At 37.5% G+C, this 26,216-nt stretch overlaps 1 protein-coding gene across 4 annotated transcripts in view; it reads left to right on the forward strand.

Moving 5' to 3' along the window:
- Nucleotides 1–26,216, forward strand: part of RAB3GAP2 (RAB3 GTPase activating non-catalytic protein subunit 2) — a 51,429-nt gene that overhangs the window by 9,898 nt on the left and 15,315 nt on the right. Inside the window, exons 2-22 of one of the 4 annotated variants that reach the window (XM_040551114.1) lie at nucleotides 301–368; nucleotides 4,931–5,054; nucleotides 7,169–7,250; nucleotides 9,367–9,414; nucleotides 9,531–9,606; nucleotides 9,750–9,851; nucleotides 10,918–11,017; nucleotides 11,343–11,441; nucleotides 12,453–12,601; nucleotides 13,448–13,527; nucleotides 13,643–13,732; nucleotides 14,526–14,665; nucleotides 16,267–16,483; nucleotides 16,806–16,949; nucleotides 17,185–17,267; nucleotides 17,820–17,884; nucleotides 18,243–18,333; nucleotides 20,437–20,564; nucleotides 21,441–21,654; nucleotides 24,963–25,060; nucleotides 25,930–26,035. In XM_040551114.1, the coding sequence (XP_040407048.1) occupies nucleotides 301–368; nucleotides 4,931–5,054; nucleotides 7,169–7,250; nucleotides 9,367–9,414; nucleotides 9,531–9,606; nucleotides 9,750–9,851; nucleotides 10,918–11,017; nucleotides 11,343–11,441; nucleotides 12,453–12,601; nucleotides 13,448–13,527; nucleotides 13,643–13,732; nucleotides 14,526–14,665; nucleotides 16,267–16,483; nucleotides 16,806–16,949; nucleotides 17,185–17,267; nucleotides 17,820–17,884; nucleotides 18,243–18,333; nucleotides 20,437–20,564; nucleotides 21,441–21,654; nucleotides 24,963–25,060; nucleotides 25,930–26,035 (2,304 nt within the window). The remainder of the gene's footprint in view (nucleotides 1–300; nucleotides 369–4,930; nucleotides 5,055–7,168; nucleotides 7,251–9,366; nucleotides 9,415–9,530; nucleotides 9,607–9,749; nucleotides 9,852–10,917; nucleotides 11,018–11,342; nucleotides 11,442–12,452; nucleotides 12,602–13,447; nucleotides 13,528–13,642; nucleotides 13,733–14,525; nucleotides 14,666–16,266; nucleotides 16,484–16,805; nucleotides 16,950–17,184; nucleotides 17,268–17,819; nucleotides 17,885–18,242; nucleotides 18,334–20,436; nucleotides 20,565–21,440; nucleotides 21,655–24,962; nucleotides 25,061–25,929; nucleotides 26,036–26,216) is intronic. The other 3 variants (XM_040551115.1, XM_040551117.1, XM_040551116.1) reach the window with 3 other exon arrangements.

Here is a 26,216-nt window from a genome sequence, read left to right on the forward strand (position 1 = left end):
GATGTGGTGCACCAGGCACTGTAAGCTGTTGTGGTCCGGAGTTCTAGATGCAGTCTGTCAGAATTAATTTAACACGGGTGTTGTTATGCCTGTTTCCAATTTGTACTTAGATTAGATTTTTTAGTTTTTACTTTGTCATAGTTTCAAATGTGGAAATAAAAAGAAATAAGACATCCATTTCTACCACTTAATGTTTTTTTTTCTGTAGTACTTGTTTAGTATCTGCTATTATTGAAGCATTTTGACTGTGTTTTTCCTTGCCTATGCTGTTTTCATGTGACAAATTTTTTTTGTTTAAAGCAGGTAAACCAACGAACTGGGAAGATGGTGGCTGGGGAGCCTGGGATGAAGCAGAATTACCAGAACCTGTAAGCTCATATTTATGAGGATGGATTGCTAAATTACCTTTTCTAAAGGACTATTTCACTTGTTTGTGTTTGCTTTTTTTTTTTCCTTTGGTAGTTATCAACTTGCTAAAATGGATCTTGAACAGCATTTTAAACACTTCTGCTCTTGTCCATTGCTCCCATAATTATTTCTAAATCTAGCTTGAATGATTTAGTTATTGTGGTAATTACTCACTCTTATATTCTGTAGTTTTTTTTCTCTCTCTGTGATGCTGTTGCCTAGTCTTTGCCTATAGGTATCCAGAGACAGTAAGCCTTGTTTTTGTCTCACTTCATGCCCCTTTGGTGGGAACAGTCTTGCAGTCCTTTCATAGAATCATAGAATATCCTGAGTTGGAAGGGACCCATAAGGATCATCAAGTCCAACTCCTGGCACCGCACAGATCTGCCCAAATGTTTAGACCATGTGACTAAGTGCACAGTCCAATCACTTCTTAAATTCAGACAGGCTTGGTGCAGTGACTACTTCACTGGGGAGCCTGTTCCAGTGTGCAACCACCCTTTCGGTGAAGAACCTCTTCCTGATGTCCAGCCTAAACTTCCCCCGCCTCAGCTTCACACCATTCCCACGGGTCCTGTCACTGGTGATAACAGAGAATAGGTCACCTGCCTCTCCACTCCCTCCCGCGAGGAAGCTGTAGACTGCGATGAGGTCCCCCCTCAGCCTCCTCTTCTCCAGGCTGAACAGGCCCAGTGACCTCAGCCGCTCCTCATATGTCTTCCCCTCTAGGCCCTTCACCATCTTCGTCGTCCTCCTCTGGATACTCTCCAACAGTTTAATGTCCTTTTTGTACTGTGGTGCCCAGAACTGCACACAGTACTCGAGGTGAGGCCGCGCCAGCGCAGAGTAGAGCGGGACAATCACTTCCCTCGACCGACTAGAAATGCTGTGCTTGATGCACCCCAGGATACGGTTGGCTTACTTCTGCGGAAGTAAAAACAATGCATCTTTATAGTATTTAAAATCCACCTCAACTTTGGTGAAACATAGACATTAAGGACTAGTCAACAGAACCAGCTTCAGTTTATATTTAGAAATAAAAAACATAAAGTAACCTATATATATATATATACATACACATATATATTTAGTAGGTCTATCCAATTCTGTCCCATTTTCCCTGCAGCTTCTGAGCAGTAACTATGGAGCGACAAATTCATCCGTCTAGTCTAAGGATCTAGGTTACTCTTAGAAAAATCTTGGTTCACAGTTGCATGTAAAAATACCATGCTGAGAACAAACACTGAACTAAATGTTCTTCTGGGATTTGGAAGACAGCTTCCTTATAAACGAGTGGGCTGGTACTTGATACTTAAGAAAAGGGAACTGCAACAGCCTCAGGAGTACTGCTTGTTTTGAGATAGCAACAAGGTTGGAGGAGGTGATCTTAGAGGTCTTTTCCAACCTAAATGATTCTATGATTCTCGGTACCTTCAACCATAATCAGAACAATGCATTACTCTATTTTAGTAGAGAAATGCATCACAAGGAGTAATTCCAGTCCTGAAGTGCATTATCCCTGATCTTAAGTAACTTCGCGAATGCATGGTCTGTAGGTAAGACTATCAGAATTTCATGCTATAGTTGAAGAAAAGTGGAATGGTGACAAGTATTGCCTTGATGTCTACCTCTCAGCAGTGTTTGATGCTGCTCGGTTGATGATTTTCTTAAGAGAATTAATAATCTTTTATAACGGATCTAAACTGAACTCCTAAATCCCGAACCACTGACATAAACATCTTGTAATGATTTTGCAGTACTCCTCTTATGTTTTGATGTGTGGATGGTGTTACAGGAGAGGCAAAATTATACATACAGGATGAGGACAGCACAGTTGCTCTTTGAAGGGAAAGAAACCACCCCACTGCCCAGCTAGTGTTGCTGGGAATAACACAGCTGGTCTCAGATTGTTGGTAAGGCTGAGAGACTTCTAGCTGCCAGCTGACTTGAATACAATGTTTTGTTAGGAAAGCTGTCTGTGCAGAAGTCCTCCGCATCTGAATGAATCATCTGAACAGAATTGCTTGATGAAGTCCATGTTAGAGCTAATGAGGTACATTGAGGAATCTGGACCTCACCTTGTTAATAAAACTCTTAACTGTTGTAATTGTCTCAATATGCGGTAAGTACGCCCAAGGAGTGGGACAGCATCTTTTTAGCTATTTACTTGAGCAGGGAAACAGATACTACAGCTGAGGTGAGAAGTTAAAACGAGCGTGGTTTCTCCCAGGGATGAATTACTCTCAAGCTGATGTCAAGGAATGAAAGGAGCATAAAATCTCTTGAATAGGATGGGTGTCCAACTCCACTATAATTTTCATGAAATTAATGTGTTTCTCAGGCTGCATCTTTATTACATGTGCCATAATGCTCATAATTGCCTCAATGTTTTCTACTTATGATGTAAATAGATCCAGCAGGTGTAGCTGAGTTGTAACTGTCATCGTTTTTACTCATTTCTTTTTAAAATGGCAAACTTCTGCAATGTAGTTCACACCCTTCTTGCTAAAGACCTGTGAGTATTTCTGGCCAAGCAGTTGAAGCCCTCTCTGCTTACTTGTTTTCATCCAGAGTTGCTGGTGTTTCTAGGTTAAACTCTTAAGAAAGAAGGAACTGTCATCCACACGAAAATGGTGGTTCTGTGTAGAAGCATATTCGTCGAAGTAGAGACCACGCACCAAAGCTGAGTTCATCTGTCTAGCACAGAGTTGAGAACTACTATTGTAATATAACAGTGTTATGTTGCTAACAATATATTACAGTATTACTGTTAGAATATTGTAACAATATAATAGTTTTTAAAACTGTCCGATTTGCATTATAGGTGGTGTAAAATGCATCTCTTCTGGGAATTATTCAAGTCACCTGAACAAGTATCTGTTTCATGGAACTTTTACAAAGACATTAATTTTTAAAAAAATTCTTCTGCAAGGTGTCTTCTTATGCAACTGATTTCCTATTTAGTAGGGATGGTGGTGCTGACATCTCATCTTAAGAGCTGATTTTAATCATGCTGTTTTTCACTTTTTAAAGTAAGCTTTTTACAAAGCTTTTTACGTGCTTTTCCTGTTTTAACACTTTCGTCAGTAATGTGTTGACCATATTTTAAGTCTTTTATGTTTCAAGTTACTTGTTTATGCATACAGATATTTTTGAGTTCTGAGGTATTTTAATTCATTTTAATCTTTAAACAAGTCTTTGATTTTTGGTTTCTGTTTCCTCAGTTTGAAACGCATTACATTAAAAAATAACTGCAAGGATTTTCTTTGGTTTCTGCTTATATATTTTTGCACTTAATATGTTTACCTTTGTCACAAGGAGTTAAAGTCATGAGTATCCCAGGAAATCGTTATCATTATCTCTTTGTAAAGTCTTGAAAAATGCCAGTGTGCTCTGTGTGTTAGGAATAGCTGGATAAAAATTATTAGCAATTGGGACTGCAGTCTTGTAACCGCAGGTATCCCTGCTGAGGTCGCATGACTGTACATTTCCTATGGACGGAAAAAGTTTTTTGTGACTTCATGACAGGATTACCTTTCTGCAAGGAACTTGATCTTCGTATTGCGTAGGCAAGAACTAGGCCATTCATATTGATGACGGATAGGAGTGGGAAGAAGCCAGTCTCTTTTACTTGTCATGCACAGATCTTTTCCTAGAGCGTTTCATAGAATCGTAGAATATCCCAAGCTGTAAGGGACCCACAAGGATCATTTAGTACAACTCCTGGGTCTGCTCAGGACCACCCAAAAACCAGACTGTGTCTCTGAGAGCATTGCCCAAACGCTTCTTGAACTCCAGCAGGCTCAGTGCCATGGCCGCTGCCCTGGGGAGCCTGTTCCAGTGCCAGACCGCTATCAGTGAAGAGTCTTTTTCTAACACCCAGCCTGAACTTCTCCTGTCCCAGCTCCATGCTGATCACTCTGGTCCTTTTCGCTGTCACCAGGAATACAGCTGAGAGGGAAATGTTGTACAATTCACACATAGCAATGAAGTGTGATAAGTGTAATAATGCATAGAGAGTGCGGGGTCATTGGTCAGTGTGTGAAGTAGTTTTTTTTTAATAGAGGAGTTTCCTGTTACTTCATTTTAAGGAGTTGTAGGTGAAAACAACCAGCTCTCCGTTTAATCCTCCGCTGTTTCTTACAAAGTCCGGGTTGAAGCTAGCTTAAATTTGAGAGATTTGTAAATGGTTCACAGCAGTAAAGTAGTTTGCTAATAAATATAGTCTAAAGCTTTTGCTGTGTTTGAAGTGTAGAAGGGAAAACCCAAAATAAATATTATTTACAATCTTAACTCCCAGTGGGGATTTTTCTGTTTTCTGATTTGCAAACATGCAAATATACTTAGTGCAAGGTTGCCTTTTTGTGTATCATGGCTTCTTATGCAAGTTGGAGGGCCAGCAACTTGAAAGGTGATTGTGCATTCAGCACTGGTAATGAGAGCAAGTCAGAGTGTCATGAATCTTGCAGGTTTTTCTGTATGTAAAAACTATTGCATGCATTAACTAAAGCTTTACCTGTAGGAAGAAGAGGAATCTGCTTCCAAGAACCAGAAAAATTACTGGCTTCAAGACTGTGTGTTGTCCTTGTCACCAACAAATGACCTGATGGTAATAGCGAATGAGCAGAAAGCAGTTTTCTTAGTGTGTAAGTATACATTCTACTAAGTATATGTGCTAGTACATTTAATAGTAGTGAGATCTGTTTTTTTTTCTCCTGTCTACTTACCCTCCCAAGTCATATTTTGAAGAATTTTGGAACGTTCTGTAGTACCTGTTGTGTATTTTCTAGGTATTGCTTGGTAAGTTACTTATTTTGTCCTTATTTCTCAGCTATAGTGTTGTCTGAGAAAAATATTTTATCATTAATAATTAAATCCAAAATATGCTGTGTAAATACCCTGTTAATTGGAGATGTTGACGTTAATCATGCCCAATAAGCGAAACAAAACTTTTGTTAGTTTTATCCTTTACTAAAATATTTTAACTTACTTTTCTTCTCCCTTGAAAAAAATCGACTGAGTCACACTTGCTTGAAGGAGAGAAAATAGAGGTGGATTGTCTTTAAGATTTCCAGCACTGATAGAAAATTCTTCTCCATCCTGAAGAATATGTGGCTTTTTATTTTACTCTAAAGCAGAGTTCTCAAACTGTTTCTAGAGGTACCCTGAATAATATATAAACACTGATCAGCCATCTTCCATTTACACATGTGCTGATGCCTGGGGTATTGCTCTTAACACATGCAATTGGTGGTTGATGCTGGGAAATGAGCTTGATGCTGGGAAACCTAATGCTATGGGGTGATTCTTCCCCATTGCTCTTGTGAGGTCCCACCTGGAGAACTGCATTCAGCTCTGGAGCCCTCAGCATAAGAAGGACACAGACCTGTTAGAGCTGGTCTGGAGAAGAGCCATGAGGACGATCAGAGGTCTTGAGCATCTCTCCTATGAAGACAGGCTGAGAGAGCTGGGGCTGTTCAGGCTAGAGAAGAGGAGAACTTACAGCAGCCTTCTAGTACTTAAAGGTGGCCTACAAGGAAAGAGAGGGAGGGACTCTTGGTCAGGGATTGTAGTGGTAGAACAAGGGGGGATGACGTTAACTAAAAGAGGGTAGATTTAGATCAGGTATAAGGAAAAAGCTCTTTACTATGACGGTGGTGAGGCACTAGAACAGGTTGCCCAGAAAAGCTGTGGATGCCCCATCCCTGGAAGTGTTTAAGGCCAGGTTGGATGGGGCTTTGAGCAACCTGATTTTGTGGAAGGTATCCCTCTCTGCCCATGGCAGGGCAGTTGGAACTAGATGATCTTTAAGGTCCCTTCCAACCCAAACCATTCTGTGATTCTTTAATATCCTTTAAAAACAAAACCACAAAAAAAAAAAACAAAAAAACAGATTGTTGAAGCTTGGAGTTGCATAAATAGGCAAATTGCATTAATTTGTCATGCTGCAAATGCAGTTACGTGCAATTATGCAATTATATATTCTAAAAAACACGTAGGTTAGTTGCTAATTTTTCACAGAAAATAAAATGACAGCGGTACTCCTCAGAAAGTTCCTAATGGATCAAGAATAAGTAGATGATTTAGCTCACCTGCTAGAGAACTGCTGCGGCTGAACTTCTCTGTAGCAACTGTACCACACAGTGATAGATTGTCCCTGTGTCTCAAGTTTTAGGCGTCAGACAAATCCCACGCAGCGTTAGTTGTACATTTGCAACTGGAAGATGATTCAACAGTAAAATGTCAGTTGCAATTCAACCCTGTGAATAAGAAAGTGTAGTGTTTCCTAACCTTGGTTATGATGTGATCATTAAAAGTTGTCAGATTTAGTGTAGGATTCCCATGCCCGTTTTGGGGAGTTAAAATTAAAGTTTTGCTATCCGTTTAAGCTCAACTTCAGTAATCATCCCAGAAGAAGCTTGCCCTTGCTTAATACTTTTATCCCAAAGATGCCTGTTATATTAATTGAACCTTTTAAAATTTCAGGAGGTGGGTGTTATTGTATGGAGGTTTTTGAACAAAACCAAGTGTTCAGAAGGATTTTAATAGCATATTGTTCTATTTGAGTTTGTAAGAAACAAGATTTCGTTAGAAAAGTTACTAAAAACAGTGTTTTATTTACAGTCTTCAAGGTATGTAATTGGTGCTTAATCTAAGTGTGGTAGGATGTATTGTACAGAAGCAAAGATTAGGAATAGAATTATATCTGTGAGATGCAAGACATTACAGTTTAATAGATGCTGTCTATTTTTAATGGCAGCTAAATGGAAGCACAGTGACCAGGGAAAAGAAGAAATGCAGTATGCTGTTGGCTGGAGTGGCTCTCTGAATGTTGAAGAAGGGTAGGTCTTGAGATGTAGCTGTGATTAAAATGTTTTTGTATTTAATAATTGGTAGCATATAGTTTTTGGCTTTTATCCAAGCACATTCATGGTTTTATACATTTTAATGTTGAAAACAACACTAGTAAGTTGTGTGACCTTTGTCTGCTTCATGGGCAGTGCGATATCTTAGGACAAGTTCATAAAATTGAGAAGTGCTGTCTGCAAATCAGTGTATTTCCATATAATTCAGACATTCTGAATAAATCTGGATTATCAGGCTTTTTACAGGTTCCTGTCTCTAGAAGAAAAAAGTATATGTATTCTTTTACTGTAGATAATACCATCTCTATACTAGAGATGGTATTTTGTCAGGGCATGCTGCAACTGGAAATGTATGAAGTTGTTTTAGAAATTCTTATTTTCATTTTCACAACCTCAAGCAAATAGGAAGTCATCTCTTTAATTAAGAAGTCAGTTGAAGTTACAAACTGTGATCAACATTAACGTGCTTTTTAATGTATTAATCTTCTTAGATGCATTGAATTTCATCTATGCTTTGCATCTTTGACCTCCATAGTAAATAGTCTTTTATGTGTTTCTGTCACTTTTTGAAATGGTTTTAGGCTCTAAGTCATTAAGAGGACTTGGAAAATTTGCCTTGGTCATACATTTGGTGTTTTTATGAAATTTCTGCTAGATCTGTCTTCAGATAACCAGACTGATGCTTTCTGGAATCTCCCGCATGGAATAGAATTTGGATTTCCTTATGGAGTTTGCAGTCTTGAGTTGCTGTCTGCCTTTGAACATGCCTGTTGGCTTCAACCTTCTGTTATTCTGTAGGAGGCATTGACTTAGTCTATCTCCAATCTGTAAAAATAAACTTGCTGCTGCCATATATTTGAGCTGTTTTATGGTGTGTCTATTTAGGACTTTTCCCTTTCCTACCACTGAAATTACCCTGTAATTTTTTATTAAAAACAAACAAAGAAAAAAGACCAAACAACTCTGGAGTCTTAGTATTGTCAGAGCCCCAAGAGATGCTGTCATACGGAATGGGTAGCTTTGTTTAGATAAATGGATATGCTTGCTATGGCTTGATTTAAGGGTTTCCTATAGGTGAGGGTTTTATTTCTGGGTAAGTGTAAATATAACAGATACTGTCAGATTGTCTAAAGACTTGAATTTTTCTGCCCAGAGTTGTCTTCAACTGAAAATGCCCTGTGGTGGCTATGCTTTCCTATTAAAGATGAGATTTCACTGAGATATTTAACATTGATTTTAAGCTGTGATTTTACTGCAAGTCATGTTAAACTTGCATTTAGAAAGCTTCTTTCTGTAATTGTCTAGTCCGGTAATTTAATTGCTCCGTGGGGAGTGAAGGTGACCTCAAGTGCAAATAATCAACAATACTGCAGGCATTTACAGTTAAAGTGACGTTTGGAATGTCATCTTGAATTTATATGCTCTTTCACAAAACCTCTGTACTGCTTGTGTTTCCCCAGAAAAACTGTCTATTGTGGTAACAGTTAAATAACTTTTGATTTGAAATATTGTGGCCTGCCCTTCTGCTTGCCTTTTGCACGCTCTGCCTGCCGTACATTGAATGTGCTCAGATTCTTCTGCAGCTGAGAAGACCATGTTCTTGAAATTCTCTCAAATTATAAAGTGGTGAAATGCAGTGGATGTAAAATCATACTCAATTACATAATGTACTTCAGAAGTGTATTTTGATAAGTATGGTTCGATTTTTTTTTTTAAGACTTGTCCTCAGTATATATCAGTATAGATCAGAACAAACGTATTTACCTTTACGTATGTGTCATTTGATTTGAATCTTTACTGAAGAGTGTTGTCAGAGTAATCAGGCTATGAATGATGAAAGAGAACATTAAAAAGGTGTAATAAGTACTTACGCAATCTATTTGGGCACTGTTCGTGTGAACTCGTAATTCAAAGTATTTTTTAAAAGAAAGGGTTTTTTTGCCTTTTTTGGTATGAATTTGATAAATTGTGTGATGATTTAATATTTTGTTAAAATATTAAAAATGCTGACTGGGCAAGATCTGTCATGTAGAGCAAACTTTCACAACTGGAGGATAAAATATGCTTATTAGTTTTATCTTTCTGTTTCTAGTGAATGTGTGAGTAGTGTATTGTGTATCCCACTGGCAAGTCAGAAGAGGTAAGAATTGATATTCCTGTGAATATGCATTGTCAGTCTCCTTATATTAATTACACTTACGTCTGCAGCTTAGAACAGGATTTGTTTTTAACTTCTGGTTTGTCTTTGTGAAACAGGAGTTCCACAGGTCGTCCTGACTGGACCTGCATTGTGGTTGGCTTCACCTCTGGCTATGTTCGATTTTATACTGAGGTACGTTTCTCAGCATGGCAGGCCCACAAGGCAGCTACTGTAATAAATATTTCTATAAACTATCCATTTCTGTAGTTATTGCTTTTTGCCTTCCCTAAGAAAAAGGACAGTATTGTTCACAATGATTGTTCTTTCTCTTTTAGAGTGGAGTACTGCTTCTTGCACAGCTTTTAAATGAAGATCCTGTCCTGCAGCTTAAGTGTAGAACCTATGAAATTCCCAGGCATCCTGGTGTCACAGAACAGGTTTTGTCAGATTATTTCAAAAGCGAAGTGGCAGTGTTAAGGGGTATGGAAGGGAGTCTTCTCTGTGAATCCTCTACATCCTTTACCAGTGTTTGATGGGTAGAAAATTCTATAGAACAAGAGACGGTGAATTTCTTGTTCTAGAACTACTTTTGCTTGTATAGTTAGAGGATTCAGCATTTCTTTTATTTTTTGAGTTTGCTCTGTAGATTTGTTTCTGTTTTGTCTGTGACAGTGTTGCAAAGGAAGGATTCATCCATTTCCTGTCTTTTCATTTACGTGCACAAAATATGATAATATATTGATGAAAGGAGAAAACATCTTGATAGATGCCAAGAGCTATACGTACTCATTTGTAAGCACTTGCTTCACAGAGAAGATAGTTGAAAATTAAAAAACAGTGTTTATTGGAGGTGGTGCTAAGAATCTTCATGTAATTGCATTTCCTGTAGAGAAGGTACTTGTAGAGCTCAGGCTATTTAGTAGAGAAGTCATTTTTCTTTGCTCTTGGCTGAGTTGACATACTTTATGCAGAAAACTAATGAAGTTGCAGAAACTTCCAAGCTTGCTTTATGCAAATGCTCATGTGATTTTTAGTATGACGTTTTAGGATCAGTTTTGAAATACGGAAAGATTAAGGAATTTGAATCTTGAATTTATATGACCAAATTAACATTTTTGTGCCCAAGTCAGGCAGTAGATTAGCACCATTCAGGTGCTAATCTACTTTGAGAATTTGGTGTGTAAAACCTTGACAGTTGTATTCTAGATAAACGTGTTTTTCTGTGGCCTTCACAAGCTACTGTAACTTTTGTTTTCTCCCTAAGATGTAAAATATATTAAGCAAACATGAGTCACTGAAAGAAGATAAAAATATAAAATGATGGGCTTTAAATAACTGTTCATATATGGGACAATGTTAATACTTAATTTTAGTAGTTTCGTTGCCTGGGGCTTGTTAGAAATTAACTCTTTGGATGTAATGCTTTTTTTCATGTAGTTAACAGCTTCTTTTCTAGTTTGTACTGTTACAACAGTAACTGTCTTCTGCCATTTGCTTTCACAGAATGAAGAACTAAGTATCTTGTATCCGGCAGCAATTGTGACAATTGATGGTTTCAGCCTCTTTCAGTCCCTTCGTGCATGTCGCAATCAGGTAGCAAGAGGTATGTTTAAGAGGAAATACTTATTTCTGAGTTTGTTAATAGAGCATTACATTACATGAAATTTACTTATGTTTGTCAGATATCAAATCAAGGTGAAATTTGTATCTTCCTTGCTTGTCCTTTAATGTGGATGCATATATTGCATCTTTGCAGATTCCTTCCACAACAGAAAATGTTCTCAGAGTGCAAGTTGCCTGAGTGGTGTTGACTGTCTTGCACATTCTAAACATAAACTTCAAATTTCCTCTTTTTTTTTCCTTTATTGTGCTATTGCTTTGTCTTTGACTCAGTAGAGGTTTTTCTGTGTTTCATCGAATTTTGTCAGCTGCAGCATCTGGCAATGAGAATGTTCAGCCGCCACCATTAGCTTATAAGAAGTGGGGTTTGCAGGATGTGGATACAATTGTTGACCATGCTAGTATTGGTAAGCACTTCCGTTTATTTTCAAATATTTGGCTTGAATGAATTTGAATGGTTTAGTGTTGTTAAGCTTGAGGTGAGAGCACTTACTAGTGGTACTGTTTGGATAAAAATAAATAGTGGGAGAAGGTTGGTGTAATGAATGATATCATTAATCACCATCAAAAGTACATTGTACTTTGTTTACTAGTCTCTTTGAGCATCCTCTGTCCATTTGAGGGGAGAGGAAGGATATTACAGTGCTAGCCGTCTTGTCTTCTAATTTGGCAAGAGACAGACCAGAGAGACTAGATCAGATGCAGTTCTTCTCTTTTCTGCCAGGTTAAAGAACTGTCTGGCAGGCAAGTTCAGACTGATGGGGGTTTTGCCTGTATCTAGCATATCAAGAAACTAAAATTTGAGATTGTGCCTTTCCAAAAAAGGCAAACGTACTTCTAGACTCTTAACTTTTACTTCTTAGGAATTTGCAGAAGCCCAGATTCTTGTCAGACAGGCAGATCTGAGTGGCAGTAAACTTCATTACTCTTCCATTTTTTCACAAAAGCATGTGGGAGGTCAAAAGAGGGCTAAACAGGCAAGTGAAGTGGATTTGGTTAACCATCAATAGATGTGTTTTGCTGCTGAACTCTACAATACTGATACTGTTCTTCAGCGTGCATCTCTGCTGGTTCTGTAGTTTTTAATGTTCAGGAAATATGTGGGAAGCTTCACTTTTCTCATCATGTAAGATTGTTCCTATTTTTTATCATCACAACAAATCTTCCTCAGCTTTTTTTAGTGAAAACTAGGGCACTTTGTCTTACTTTTGCTCTTCTAAACAAGCAAACTATGCTTTATTATTAACTAAAATACATTAGGTTATTTCTTCTGTATTGTTTGGAATTTATATGGTTAGAGGTACTCCTTCCCAAATCTTGGCTGGTCAGTCAAGAAAGCAAGGCAGGAATGTATTTAGACTTGCATTGCATGTTTTTGTTCTGAAAGTAAAAGACACTCGCTTTAATGTTTTTGTTAGGCATCATGACATTATGTCCTTTTGACCAAATGAAGACTGCCTCCAATATAGGTGGATATAATGCAGCTATAAAAAACAGCCCACCTGCTATGTCTCAGTATGTTACTGTTGGATCCAATCCTTTCACTGGTTTCTTTTTTGCCCTGGAGGTATGTACTACAAAGCTGACTTTCTGAAACTGTTTGAATAAGTAGTAATTCTTACTTCTATATAAGTATTTGTAAGTTATTCTTACAGTCATTGTATGCTGATGATTCCCACTCTTGATCAGAAACTGGAGTCATTTGGTAATGGTAGTAACATCTACCACAGGTTTCTGTCAATGAATTATTTATCCCAAAACAAATCTGATAGAAATTTGTTAATTTATTGCTAATTAGGTAACCTGAAGTTTTATTTATAATTAGGTTGTGGTTGTGTAAACATGTCTCTTAGGGATTTTTGGAGGCTTTGGGGCTTTGGTCATGCACATGGCCTGAGTATACTGTGGTGACTTCATACAGTGGCACTGCTACTTGTCGAAGAGAACTACAGCTTAACCTGTAATACACTTAAACTTCCTTTTTTTTCTTGTATTGGAGGAAAAGGTTGGCAATGTAGCTGTGTGTGTCTTGTACATTCAGACCCTACGTGTGTGCTGGCCTTATCAGGGTTAAAAGTTGATTGAAAATGCTAGAATTGGAATTTTGATTTTGTACTTGCTTTTGCAACATGTTTATGACAGAACTGTTAACATTGGTATTTGCAAGGACATCAAAGCCATGTGCCAGCTAACTCTCCATGATAACTCATACACAGAGTTTAACTTCTGTTGCAGACAAACTTACTGAGCTACCGGTGACTTGCGGGAGGATTTTGAAATGGTAAAGATGTCAGAATGGCTCTTCTGGGGGCAATGAATTAAAATTTTGTAGAGTCTTAAAGCTATGCTTTCTAAGGTGAAAGTCCACAGGAGGCCTAAAAAACTACCTAAACTTTTTGTTTCTTTCTTTCAGGGTAGCTCACAGCCTCTGTTGTCTCATGTTGCCTTAGCAGTTGCAAGTAAACTGACTTCAGCATTGTTTCACGCTGCCAGGTAATGAAATAAAAAATGATGTTAAATTATTTTTATTTTAGTAACTACCTAATAGTTTGAGGATTTTTTCAGAAACATTAGTATAATTCTCCTAATACCTTTTTTCTATTGCAAGTGGCTGGCTTGGTTGGAAGAGCAAACATGAAGAAGAACCTGCCCAAAAACAGAAACCAAAAGTTGAACCAGCAACCCCATTGGCAGTGAGGCAAGTTTGAAATACTGTTTCAATTGCTTTAAAAATCTTTTTTTCTCAATTATTTGAATTATTTTGAAAAGTGCATAACTGAACCTGTTAATTTTTCCTGACTTTAAACAGTGTTGATAATTTGCTGATCACTTGTTTTAAGCTTGTTTCATTTCAGTTTTATTCTGTGCAAATTACACATTTCTTCAACTTCTGTTGAACAAACTTGTTTGTTGTTGCTGTAAAAGAACAGTTTGCACAGTTTAACAATAGTGTAGGTGCATGAACATCCCCTGAAGTTTATCACTGAAGTACTTCAAAGAAGCTGCATGAGTTGCTTGTTGCTTATAACTTAAAACCTCTCAAAAAAAAAAAAAAAGAGGTATACCAATTTCCTGTTGGTTGAGGAGGGAGAATGGGGAAAAAGGTTGTAACTTAATGCTTTCAAAAAGGCTGATAAAAGACTAATAAATCAGGAAGAACAATCAAGATTGAATTAAAATTATTTTCAAGGCTAGCTGGCAGTCAGAGGGGGCTTACAAAGTAACACGCTGCTCTGAGATCCTTGTGTGACAACACATTGCCAAGGCAGCTGCTTATCCTAGTTTCTGAAATTTGGTTTTCAGTAGGACATTAACAGACCTACAAGATCTCTCAGTAGACAGCAAAAAGAGTTGTCATCATTTGCTCTTCATTTTACCCAAATCTTTATGGCACCCTAAAAGTAAAATAGGAAGAGAAGAATTAGTCTTTATGAGATACTGTTTAGTATTTCTCGAAAAATATCTATCTAGTGTTTTTCTTTGATTTTTAGGTTCGGACTGCCAGATTCCCGTCGCCATGGTGAAAGAATATGTCTTTCTCCATGCAACACATTAGCAGCAGTAACAGATGATTTTGGAAGAGTTATTTTACTGGATGTTACAAGAGGACTTGCAGTTCGCATGTGGAAAGGTATGAGAGCGCATGTCAATATAGCGAATGATACCTTTCAAAATACTGTGGCTTCTCATGTTCAGACTTAGAATTCCAAATGTTATTCTATTATTATGAGAGATTTTAGTACGTTGTCTTATTACAAACTGAATATTAAAGATGGATTTGTTGTAAACTCCATATGGGTATTGTTGTACCAATCCCTGGAATACTGAAATGGAATACAGTAACAGTTTGGTTTGTATTGTTTTCCTGCAGTCTGTATCACAGCAGAAAGCTTTTGGCCTATTTTGTTTTTTAAAGATCTTTAGCTGTATTATCCAAGATACCTTCTCTTGATAAGCTGTAGTGTCTTCTTTAATTCTGCTGAGAAAGTAAATGATTTTTCAAACTTCTGTTTAGAGGATACACAATTCATTAGACCGTCATTTCATCACGATGACTGCACAGCAAGTGGGTGTCCAGTGTCTTCTGAACGGAGTTTTTTTAAGAAAATGTAGATGTTAAGCTTTCAAATTGTAATCATACCTAATCTTACAACACCTTGTTCCTGTCTACAGAATTAAAATTTTGCAGTTTTTTTTAATGAGATAAGAGATACGTTTTATGAATAGTTAGTAAATCTCCCTCTCTCCTGACAGTTCAGATTAGTGGTCATGAATATGGTAGCAACTTCAGGGACATGCTGGCAGTGTAATAGCTATAGTAATTCTTTATATTTTTTTATAAAATTTGTATTAAAAAAAATTAAAAATTTTTCTTCATTACTGAGAGCTTCATATAATCTAGGTTGTACTGTCAGAGTCCCAAGGGTTTTTTGGTTGTCAGACACATTTGCCAGCATTTCCCTACTGCAGCTTTGAGTGAGAGTGTTGAGATGTGAAATAGTTTTGTTTGTCTTAAGCAAATCTGTCTAATGAATTAAATATTTTGAACCATATCTTTATCATTAATAGAGTTGTGAATACTTTGCAACCTTCTTAGTGTAATACATCTTGTCGTAAGCTTGTTTTATGCATTAATGTTTCACTTGTGGATTGGAGTATTCATTCATACTTGCTAAACCATTGCATTTAGTGATGTCAGCAGAACATTTCTTCCTCTTTTGGTTATGAAGTTTGTAAGAGGGTAGTACTTGCATTACCCAGAGAGAGAGTGAAGATGAGCATTTCTATTTGTTTACTAAGAATTACATTTTAATCACAAAAACATATGAACAAAAACTTACATATCCTACTTGGCTATGCAAGTTTCCTTCATTAAATCTTCTCTTTAGTTTTGAAATGTAAGAAATTTGGACACAGATCTTTCTTCTCTGAGAAGTTTTTTGCATTGATGTAATGTCAAAATACAGACCTGGTGAGTTGTAGATTTTTGTTTATTTTTTTTCTGGCTTCTCCCAGAAGAACTTGTTCCTTGCAAAAGCGTTGCAGGTGGCAGCATTTGGCTCTGAGGAGCCCTCTGATGGGCCCTGCTCTGAGTGCAGGGACCAAAGCTTAACAGGAATCTGGCTACTGGCCAGAATTGCACAGTTTGAAACAAAGTTTGACAGCTCGCCACTGGTAAGCGGGTGGTAATGTATCCTCATCTTGTATGAATTTCTGTCTTCTCTTACAAAGGATACCGTGATGCAGAAGTTGGTTGGATACAGACTGTAGAGGACCTTCATGAGAGGGAAACTGAGAAGGTGGATTATTCTCCTTTTGGAAATGCACAGTGTCCAAGCAGAGTGGCTCAGTTCCTTGTGATCTATGCTCCAAGAAGAGGAATTTTGGAAGTGTGGAGCACACAGCAAGGGCCTCGTGTTGGGGCCTTCAATGTGGGGAAGCATTGTCGGTAAGAAATGGTTAGGATGTGGGCACACTAGCTGTGTTGGTGCAGTACACCAGTACATGCATGTTCCAGTGACAAAAGCGGAAAACGCTGGCAGGCTCTTTCTGCATTCCCTGCAGTGTTTCCAGTGAAAGCAGCATCTTGTTTTATAGAATGGGATTCTGTCATGCTTCATCACTCTACACATTTAACTGATAAACACATCTAGCAGTTGTTAAGCTTTAGCTTTATAAAAAAAAAAAAATCATTTTATTCAGTATATGAAAACTGAAGGTTGCTGATTTCATTCTTAACTGTAAATGCTGTGGTTTTTCATTGGTTTCAGGTTATTGTATCCTGGTTATAAAATAATGGGTTTAAACAATGTGACCAGTCAGGGATGGCAGCCCCAGACTTACCAGATATGTCTTGTTGATCCAGTCGCCGGAAGTGTAAAAACTGTCCATGTACCTTTTCATTTTGCATTGAGGTAAGGACTTTATGGACTCTATTTAAGCAACTGAATTTCATTATTGTTTTTAGAAACTGTTTTATTTATAGAGAGTGATTCTTGTGTTCATTTTCAGGCCAAGTACTACTCTGGTAATATCCTTATTTTTCAAATATTAAATTTATTTTTATTAATATAATGTTACCTTAAAGTATCATAAATGCAAAGTAGAAAACTTCAGTTTTCTTCATACAGTTAAATTATTTCTCTACAGTGATAAAAAAAGTGAGCGAGCAAAGGATATGCATCTAGTAAAGAAGTTAAATGTTTTACTCAAAGCTAAAGCCTCAGATCCAGGTAGGTTCTCTTAACGTACAGTTTGAAGAAATTATTTATTAAATGGTTTGTCTATTATTTGTCCTGTAAGTATAGAAACACAGGCGTGATAACAGTGCTTTCTAACAGCTGCATGTGCTATGAATTATGATCTTTAAGTGGCTTGTATTTTTTTGTAGACTGCTGGATTAAATTTATCTCGTGCAAAGATCCAGTATAAGTTTTGTCTGCTAGTTAAATCTTTGATCAAAATATTAAAATCTCCTTTGAGTGCTTGCTAGAAACATGATCTGTTTGCAACCTGTTATGCTATGTAATGCTCAGCGTTTGAATCTACATATCCTTCTTCCTTTAAATAATATATAATTCTTACAAAAGATAGATTTGGAGATGCCAATGAGCTGTTATGTTGTTTCATTTTCACCAAGCCTATTTTGGCACCTTCTGTAATGTTGTATCCAGCTCTATAGCATGAACTGATCATGTACATCTCAGCTGTGGTGCAGGTTGACTTGTTTGTCAGAATTCATTCTGAAAAATATGAATTAATATCATCATTGTCTTTGTTTGCAGACTTGATTGAAGCTGAAGCGAAGGAATTAATACTTGATATTAAATACCCCGCTACAAAGAAACAGGTAGATATTTAAAGTCAGTACACTTCAATATTAGAAAAATGTGTTATTAGATTAGTGCTAAATCCTTTTTAAATATTTAAAAATATTTTAATTGTTCCTAGAGTTGAAGCAAATGATTGAGCTATTATATTGACTTGTGACTTCCTCAAGGCATCTTCCATGATAATAATTGAAATAATAAAAGTAGAGCAGACCAGCAGACCTTACTATAGGACCAAAATATGCCACAAATATATGTGAAGACCAAAAAAAAAAAACTGAAAACAGTTGTCAAAGTTTTGCTGTTGTTGGTTTACCTTTTGTGTTTTAACAGTAAAATGAAGTAAATGTTTAATTCTGTTGAATGTCTGCTTGACAGGCTCTGGAAAGTATATTGACAAGTGAACGCGTGCCACTTTCATCTCTCACAAACATCACTCAGACATTAATGGATAATTTAGAAAAACAGGGTAGGTGGATATTTATTTTGCAAATATGGAGAGGCATTTGCACTGTCTGCAGTGCTGTAAGGCAATTGTAGAACTGCTCTGTTCCACAGGGGTATCAGACTTGATCTGCTTAGTTTTCACGCTAGCTTTCGCAGTATGTTGCTTCTACAAATTGATCTTTTTTCCACACAGACAGTAAATAGCTTGCTAACAAATATGCTTTGCTATACTTGCCATGTACCTAACAATTCGTGATTGTACTTAAAAAGAAAAATAAAATAACTGGGCTGAGTACTTGCATCTAGAAAAAGGCTTCCTTTAGAAAAAAGGCTTCACAGGCTGTAAAGACATTTTAGCGCTTTCTCTCTTTCCTAGGAAGACAGTAAAGATATGGTACTTTGGATCTGTAAATCTTAATGTACTGGAGGCACTGAGTATCTGAGTTCTGGTCAGATGCCTAGTGTCTTCTCGTGGTAAGCTTCACTGACATTATTTTTCATGTTCTGCTGGGGACAGTCTCAGGGATTGTCATTATCCATTCAAAAAAAAGAAACCAACCTTGTTGCTGAAGTCTGTGAGGTTCTTTCTTTGAAATGATGCACTTGGATATTACCAAATCGGGATAATCCTCCTTGTCTTTGAGGTGACCTCATTTAGGAGATCCAGCTGGATATTGTGGAATAAAGTGGAGAAGCATGTGCCTGCCACTTTGTGTATGTTAGGACTTCTCAGCAGTAGAAATCTGTCCATTTTTTTGCTTGTTTGTTTTCCCTGGGTTCATTTCAGCTTGTTAGGAGAAGACTCTTTAAGAATAGGAGTCAAGAAATCCCTACCACTGTTGTGTCAAAGTCCTGAATAAACTGTTTCCCAATTAGAATGGCTGTTTCCCTTGAGACAGTCTCAGTGAGAATGTGGCAACACATTTTCATAGTTTAAAAGCTTTGAGGGGAAATATTGTTGGGGACATTTTTTGTGGTTTTGACCATTTTCTTGAAGTGGTGTGTAAAGGAGAGAGTGAGTTTCACATATGCAGTTCTGTAAGAACTCTTATTTAAGTGCCCTTTTCCACTGAAGAGGAATTGACAGAGTTGTATACTTAGGTCTGAGTGTGTATTTTTGTGTATTATTCCCATTAGTCTCTTATTGTCATACATAACATTATTTCCTCACAGTCACAATGAAGAACAAACTTGACTAATGTTCCAGTCTTCTAATTTCACAAGAGCAGTGGCATATCTTGCAGTGTGCTTAGTAGACAAAAGATAACGCGAAACAGATGCCAGGCTCTATGAATGTTGTGGTTGTGAAGAAGAGGTCAAGTGACTGTGTGTGGCAAACACTGCATTTTTCTGCTTTGTAGGATTTTTAATAGCACTGGGACAATAGTGTTTAAATTTCATAGGGAGAAGAAGATCATATTTAGAAGCTGTTCTAGATGAAGTTATGTATTTAGAGATACCTTCTGTATAGAAAGGTCTTTTTAGAATCTCTGTGAAATGTTTTCTTTTCTAGCAGATAAGTTGGAATAAGTTTTTATTCAACGTTGCATTGGTGTTAGCTGCATATATTCAGACTGCTTTATTCAAAGTTCAGAAACAATTACATACGTTAGATTTCCAAGACTAAGATTGTAGAAATAAAAATGACAGTGTCATGCAGAGATGAAATTGAATTCATATAAATAGATGTCAAACTCCGTTCTGGTACAATGGGTGTGCTATGTTAAAATACTGGCAGAACAAATAAAAGGTTATAGTTTGGTAATTATTTCTTGATAAAAGAATCTGAGACTTAGTGTCTTTTAATTTGGGGCATTTTGTGGTTTGGCCTTGACTCAGGAAAAGACAAATATTTATTTTGTTCAGTTCCACATTATCAACCACATTCATTTTAAAAATGAGCCTGATATCTTTCTCTTTAATACATCTCATAAAAATAGTTCTTGTTTTATAATGCCGGGAATTAGAAGTAATCTTCGCAAACAGCAGTGCGTCGGAAATTAGATTGAGATGTAAGTCCTCTGGTGTGATTCCCAAAAGGAGAAGTTTAATGTGGCTGCAAAATATGTTCCACTACTTCAGGCTATATATACAAGTTAAAATGCAGGGTCTTTTTCCTCCTCAGAGCTCGAGTGTGTGGATGAAGGACTACTGCAGTTCTGTGCAAACAAGCTAAAGCTGTTACATCTTTATGAACTAGTGAGCAAGCTAAATTCCCACAGCATACAGGAAGACACTACACCCTCAGATAATGTGAGTAAATTCAAAATTCAGTTATCTTGTAGAATTGAGAGATGATTTAAGCATAAAAGTATGTTTTCAGGGCCTTGGATAAAAATAAGTAGGTAAACTAGATCAATTTTTGTGGGCTAAAACTTTTAATGAAGTACTTGTTTTGTAATACCTTCTATTTTTTTATTTACCTTATAAATGCATAGTAAATCATATACCCAAAATTTTTTGGTAGTCACAGAAGTCAAGACAGAAGTGAAAATAGAACCAGGATCCCCTGATTTCAGTCCTTTATCCAGAGTAGCATATTCTTAACAACTTAATTTGGGAGAGGTATTCTCGACCAGTGGAAATCAGAAATTCTGATGTTTGCACAAACTTCAGAAGATGGGCTCTTAAGCAGAATTCTGTGGTCAGCATCATAATTTGGCTTGTTTTTTAAATAGTAGATGACAAGTGCTTATGAACTAATAGAAGATATACAGAGTGGCATTACCAAGCAAATAGGCCCATATGAGCAACAGTTATACCACGAGCAAGATCTAAATGTGGGAAACATGCCTACTAAAGTCCTTAAAAATGAAGTTAAACAATGTCTTTTTAATCCATTATGAGTAACTGAATTATTATAATCATAATAGAATTATATACATCATATATTATGAATATTATATGCATGATCATTATATATTCTCTATATTATATGATTATAATTATTACTTACAGTTGTAACTGATTATCGATCATTTTATCCTTCTAAAAATATATATTTCTAATGCTCAAAATGAAATATTTTCACTCTTTGGACTTTTAAGTCTTTACTGTGTTTTTCTCTAAAACAAAAAAACATTTAATTACTCTTGGGAAATGGGATTTTTTTGGGCTTTTGCTTTAAAGGACTTGGCTAAATTGCTTCGGCTAGAAGAAAAAGATTTTCAGAGGCTCCAAACGTTGCTGGAGAACTACAAGAAAGAAAACACCCAAACTCCTGTTCAGTTTGCTGATGAGAATGATGATGTATTGTCTGTAAAAATGTTCTTGGAGTATTTAGAGTATGAAAAGGATGTGATTAATGTGAAAAATATGGAAGACAGCAAATATGTGGCTTTAGGTAAGAACTACTGAACTGCTTGTCAGGTTACATTAAAAATTGTTTATATTCTAAGATGTAATAAATTAATATTTTAGTCTTAACTTGGAGCCCTTTAACAAGGTGGCCTACGTCAAAGATGTTTGTGACAGTAATAGTTCTAGACTCTGACCTTTAGCCATGGGACAAGTCTTTCTACCTAGGTGGATATTAATACAAGTTAACTACATATGTGGATATGTTTACCCTAAAGCAATGTTATCGCTCTTCGTTCATTTATTAACACCACTAAGTTGGACAGTGGTAACTAGATACTTTAAAGAGCAACTGTGTTCTCGTTTCCTTTATGTTTACAGCACCTCAAGAGTTCAGTTAATGACAGGAGTGACTTTAGTCTCAGAGATGAGGTGAGCTGGCCAGGACCATTACATGAGGCAATAGAGACCCTTTATTTGTGTAGCTGGGGAGACTTCTAACACTAATAGGAAATTTTGATGGTGGGAGGTGTCAGGAACCTTGCTGAGGTTTCTTCTGGGGTGTGGATTAGAGTTGCTGTCTGAACTCAGCTTTAGTTTTTAAATCTGTTCCAAAGTGACCTTGAGAAGCTCTTGAGAAATATCTAGTGGAAGTAAGCTGGGTTAAATCTGTTTCAAAGGCACTGTCTTTCCACGACTTCTTTTCTGGGGAATTTTTGGTGCAGACATGGAATTCTGTACACAGGCATTGTTGTGTGGTGTTCACTTAGTAGCCTCCTGCTTCTTTTGGCCTTAATTGACAGACTTTGAGAGGAATCAAAACTGAAAAGTTAGGCAGAAGAGCTTGGCTTTCATCTGTATGAAGATATGTCTGTTTCTAAGTAATCTTAAGTCTGCTCAAGTGAGTTTGCATTTTCTCTACCATAACACTGTACTTGGGTTTAAGAACTAAGATAGATAGAAGTACTTCCCCCCACCCCTTGAACAAGGATCATCAATAACTTGTTAGGGTATTTAGCTGTAATTAAAATAAAAATAAATGGAATCATAGAATGGCTTTGGTTGGAGGGGACCTTAAAGTTCTAACCCTCCTGCCATGGGCAGGGACACCCCTCTCTAGACCGGGTTACTCAAAGCCCTGTCCAACCTGGCCTTGAACACTTCCAGGGATGGGACATCCACAACTTCTCTGGGCAGCCTGGTCCAGTGCCTCACCACCTACATAGTAAAGAATTTCTTCCTAATATCTAATCTAAACCTACCCTTTTTTAGTTTAAAGCCATTACTCCTTTTTTTATCACTATGCTTCCTGACAAAGAGGCCTGTCCTGGCTGGCCCCCTTTAAATACTGGAAGGCTGCTATAGGGTCTCCCCAGAGTCTTCTCTTCTGTAGGCTAAATTATCTCAGCTCTCTCAGCCTGTCTTCATAGGAGAGATGCTCCAGCCCCCTGATCATCTTTATGGCCCACCTCTGGACTCATTCTAATAGGTCTGTGTCCTTCTGGTGCTGGGGGCCCCAGAGCTGAACGCAGGACTCCAGGTGGGGTCTTGCAAGAGCAGAGTAGAGGGGGAGAATCACCATCCTCGCTTTACTGGCCACGCTTCTTTTGATGTAACTCAGAACATGGTTGGCTCTCTGGGCTGTAAGTTAACATTGCTGGCTCATGTTGAGCTTCTTATCAGCTCACACCCCTAGGGCCTCCTCCTCAGAGCTGCTCTCAATTCATGCCCCACCCAGCATGTATTTGTGCTTGGGATTGCCCCAGCCCAGGTGCAGGACCTTGCACTTGGCCTTGCTGAACTTCGTGAGGTTTGCACGGACCTACCTCTCCAGCCTGCCAAGGTTTCACCAGATGGCATCCCTTCCCTCCAGTGTGTTGACCAAACTACTCAGCTTGGTGTCATCAGCAAATTTTTTGAGGGTGTGTTCAGTCTCACTGTCCGTCACTGACAAAGAAGTGAAACAGCACCAGTCCCGATACTGACCCCTGAGGAACACTGCTCGTACTTGGACATTGAGGTGTTGACTGCAATTCTACGTGCAACCATCTAGCCAATTCATTACCCACTGAGTAGTCCATCCATCAAATCCATGTCTCTCCAATTTAGAGACGACAATGCCATGGGGCACAGTGTGTGAAATGCGTTTCGTGAGTCCAGGTAGATGATGTCAGTTGCCCTTCCTGTGTCCACCAATGCTGTAACCCCATTGTAGAAGGCCACCAGATTTGTCACGCATGATCTTCCCTTAGTGAAGCCATGTTGGCTGTCACCAATCACCTCCTTATTTTCCATGGGCCTGAGCATAGTTTCCAGGAGGAATTGCTCCATGCTTTTGCTGAGCAGAGAGGTGAGACTGACTGGCCTGTAGTTTCCAGGGTCTTCCTTTTTTCCCTTTTTGAAAATGGGGGTTATGTTTCTTCTCTTCCAGTCAGTTGGAACTTCACCAGACTGCCACAACTTCTCAGATATGGTTAGTGGCTTAGCAACTACATCCTCCAGTTCCCTCAGGACCTGCTGATGCATCGTGTCGGGTCCCATGGACTTGTTCACCTTCAGGTTCCTTAGCTGATCTTGAACCTGATCTTCTCCTGCACTCGCGGTTCATCATTCTTTCAGTTCCTGCCTTTGGCTTCTGTGACTTGGGCAATGTGACTGGAGCTCTTGCCTGTGAAGTCTGAGGCAAAAAAGTCATTGAGTACCTCAGCCTTCACTATATCCCTGGTGACCAGGTCTCCCATTTCGTTCTGGAGAAGGCCCACAGTTTCCCTCGTCTTCCTTTTATCCCTGACCTTTTATCCCCGATGTACCTATAGAAGTCTTTCTTGTTGTTCTAAATATGAATGTTGTGCTGAGGAATTCGGGTGGTTTCTTGAAGATGTTTTTCCAATTTTCCCCTTCCTCAAAGAGACACTCAGCTTTTGTAGCACTGATCAAATTTGGATTGTGTGATTAGTTTGTTTTGGTTTTCTGTTTTTTAATTGCTTGAAGTACATCCAGTTTGCTGTACTAGATACAGCATGCTTCCACACAGTTATGGGTTACTTAGTGGATAAGCTTGTCCAACACTTCTAGCTATTCCTTGAATTGAACTAATAATAGTACAATAACTTTTCTTATAAATCCACTTTCCTCTGCCTCCTGTAGTGGTAGAAACATTTGTCCTTTGAAACAAACCACTTTCTCCACTAAGGGTAAAGTGTCAGAGTATCCTAGACATAACTTAGTCCTTTTTATTGTACTCAATGGGACCTGATCAATAGATGGTATTTTGTATAAAGGTAAGGGAGAGGCTGTGGCATTAGATTTCATTCATCATGTTCACTAATTTTTTTATTTTTTTTTTTACTTCAGGCAACTTTTTCTTCTGGAAGTGTTTGTGTGGAGAGAGTTCCACAGAGGAAATGTGTCATGCATTGGAATCAGCAGGTTTTAGCCCTCAAATCTTGTTGGTAAGCTATTTATTATGTATGTTAAAATGTTCTGGTTTTGGAAACAAAACACTGAAAGGAAAAATATGAATGTTGACCTTTGGATTAATGCTATTCTCAGGCTGTCTTTCGTGTTCATATGCCCCCACATGAGGTTCTTTAGTTTCTCATATTTACACTTACCACTTAACAGATGTCAAAAAAAATCTTGTGGTAGAAAAACGTGGCTATGCTAGTGGGAATGTCTAGAGTATGCACTGAATAGACTATAAGTGTTGTCATGTAAAATTTTGCTGAAAATTTATTTTACAAAGAGAAGCAAAAATAATGTGAGTAGTTAATTTCAGGTACAGAGACATTTGTTATAATTCCTTGTTACAACAAGCAAAGAAGTTTTTTAAAAAAGTCAAGCTTGTCAGAATCACTAGCAGTGTTGAGACAATCATCTTTCTTTCATCTACATGTAATTTTATTTTTTTTTGCTACTTGTCTTCCACCAACTACCAGATGAATGAAATACCTATTACTTTTAATTAATATGTAATTAAAATTTATGTATTACTTTGCTGTGTTAAGATTTTCAACTGTAATATTAACTACTATTTTTTACCAGGTTAAGATTGCTAACAAACTTATATGAGCTGTCTGTGCATTCAAAAGAGTATCTTTCAGATATCTTAGAAAATACTGATTGTATAGTTTCCTTTCAGTCTGTCAGAGTTCCTTATGCAATATATTTTTAACCTTCTATATTAATATAATAAGGACTCATTGATATCACAGTTCAGCTCCATGACACACAATTTGTTAAAGAAAGTGACTGCGTTAGGTATTGCAATATCACAGAGTTTCTTTTGTTTTAATTAAATTTTGTATTCTCTTTTTTCCAGTCACTCCTTCTCAATTTATGGCTTTCCAGGGAAAAAGACGTTCTAGAGAAACCAGACTCTACCAGTTGCCTTTATACTATGCTGTCACTCCTGAGCAAAATGAAAGGTGAAATGTACACTTGGAACATTTAAACACCGCGGGTGTTAGTTATTAGATTTTTTTGTGTGTGTGTGTGGATGTTAGTTATTAGGATTTTTGGGTGTTTAATTATTATTAAATTTTTTTTTTGGTGATGAATCCATGTTATCATTTAGTTCCCTCACTTAAAAAAATGTAACAGGACTAA

Source organism: Cygnus olor, chromosome 3, assembly GCF_009769625.2.
Source record: "Cygnus olor isolate bCygOlo1 chromosome 3, bCygOlo1.pri.v2, whole genome shotgun sequence".
Taxonomy (NCBI): Eukaryota; Metazoa; Chordata; class Aves; order Anseriformes; family Anatidae; genus Cygnus; species Cygnus olor.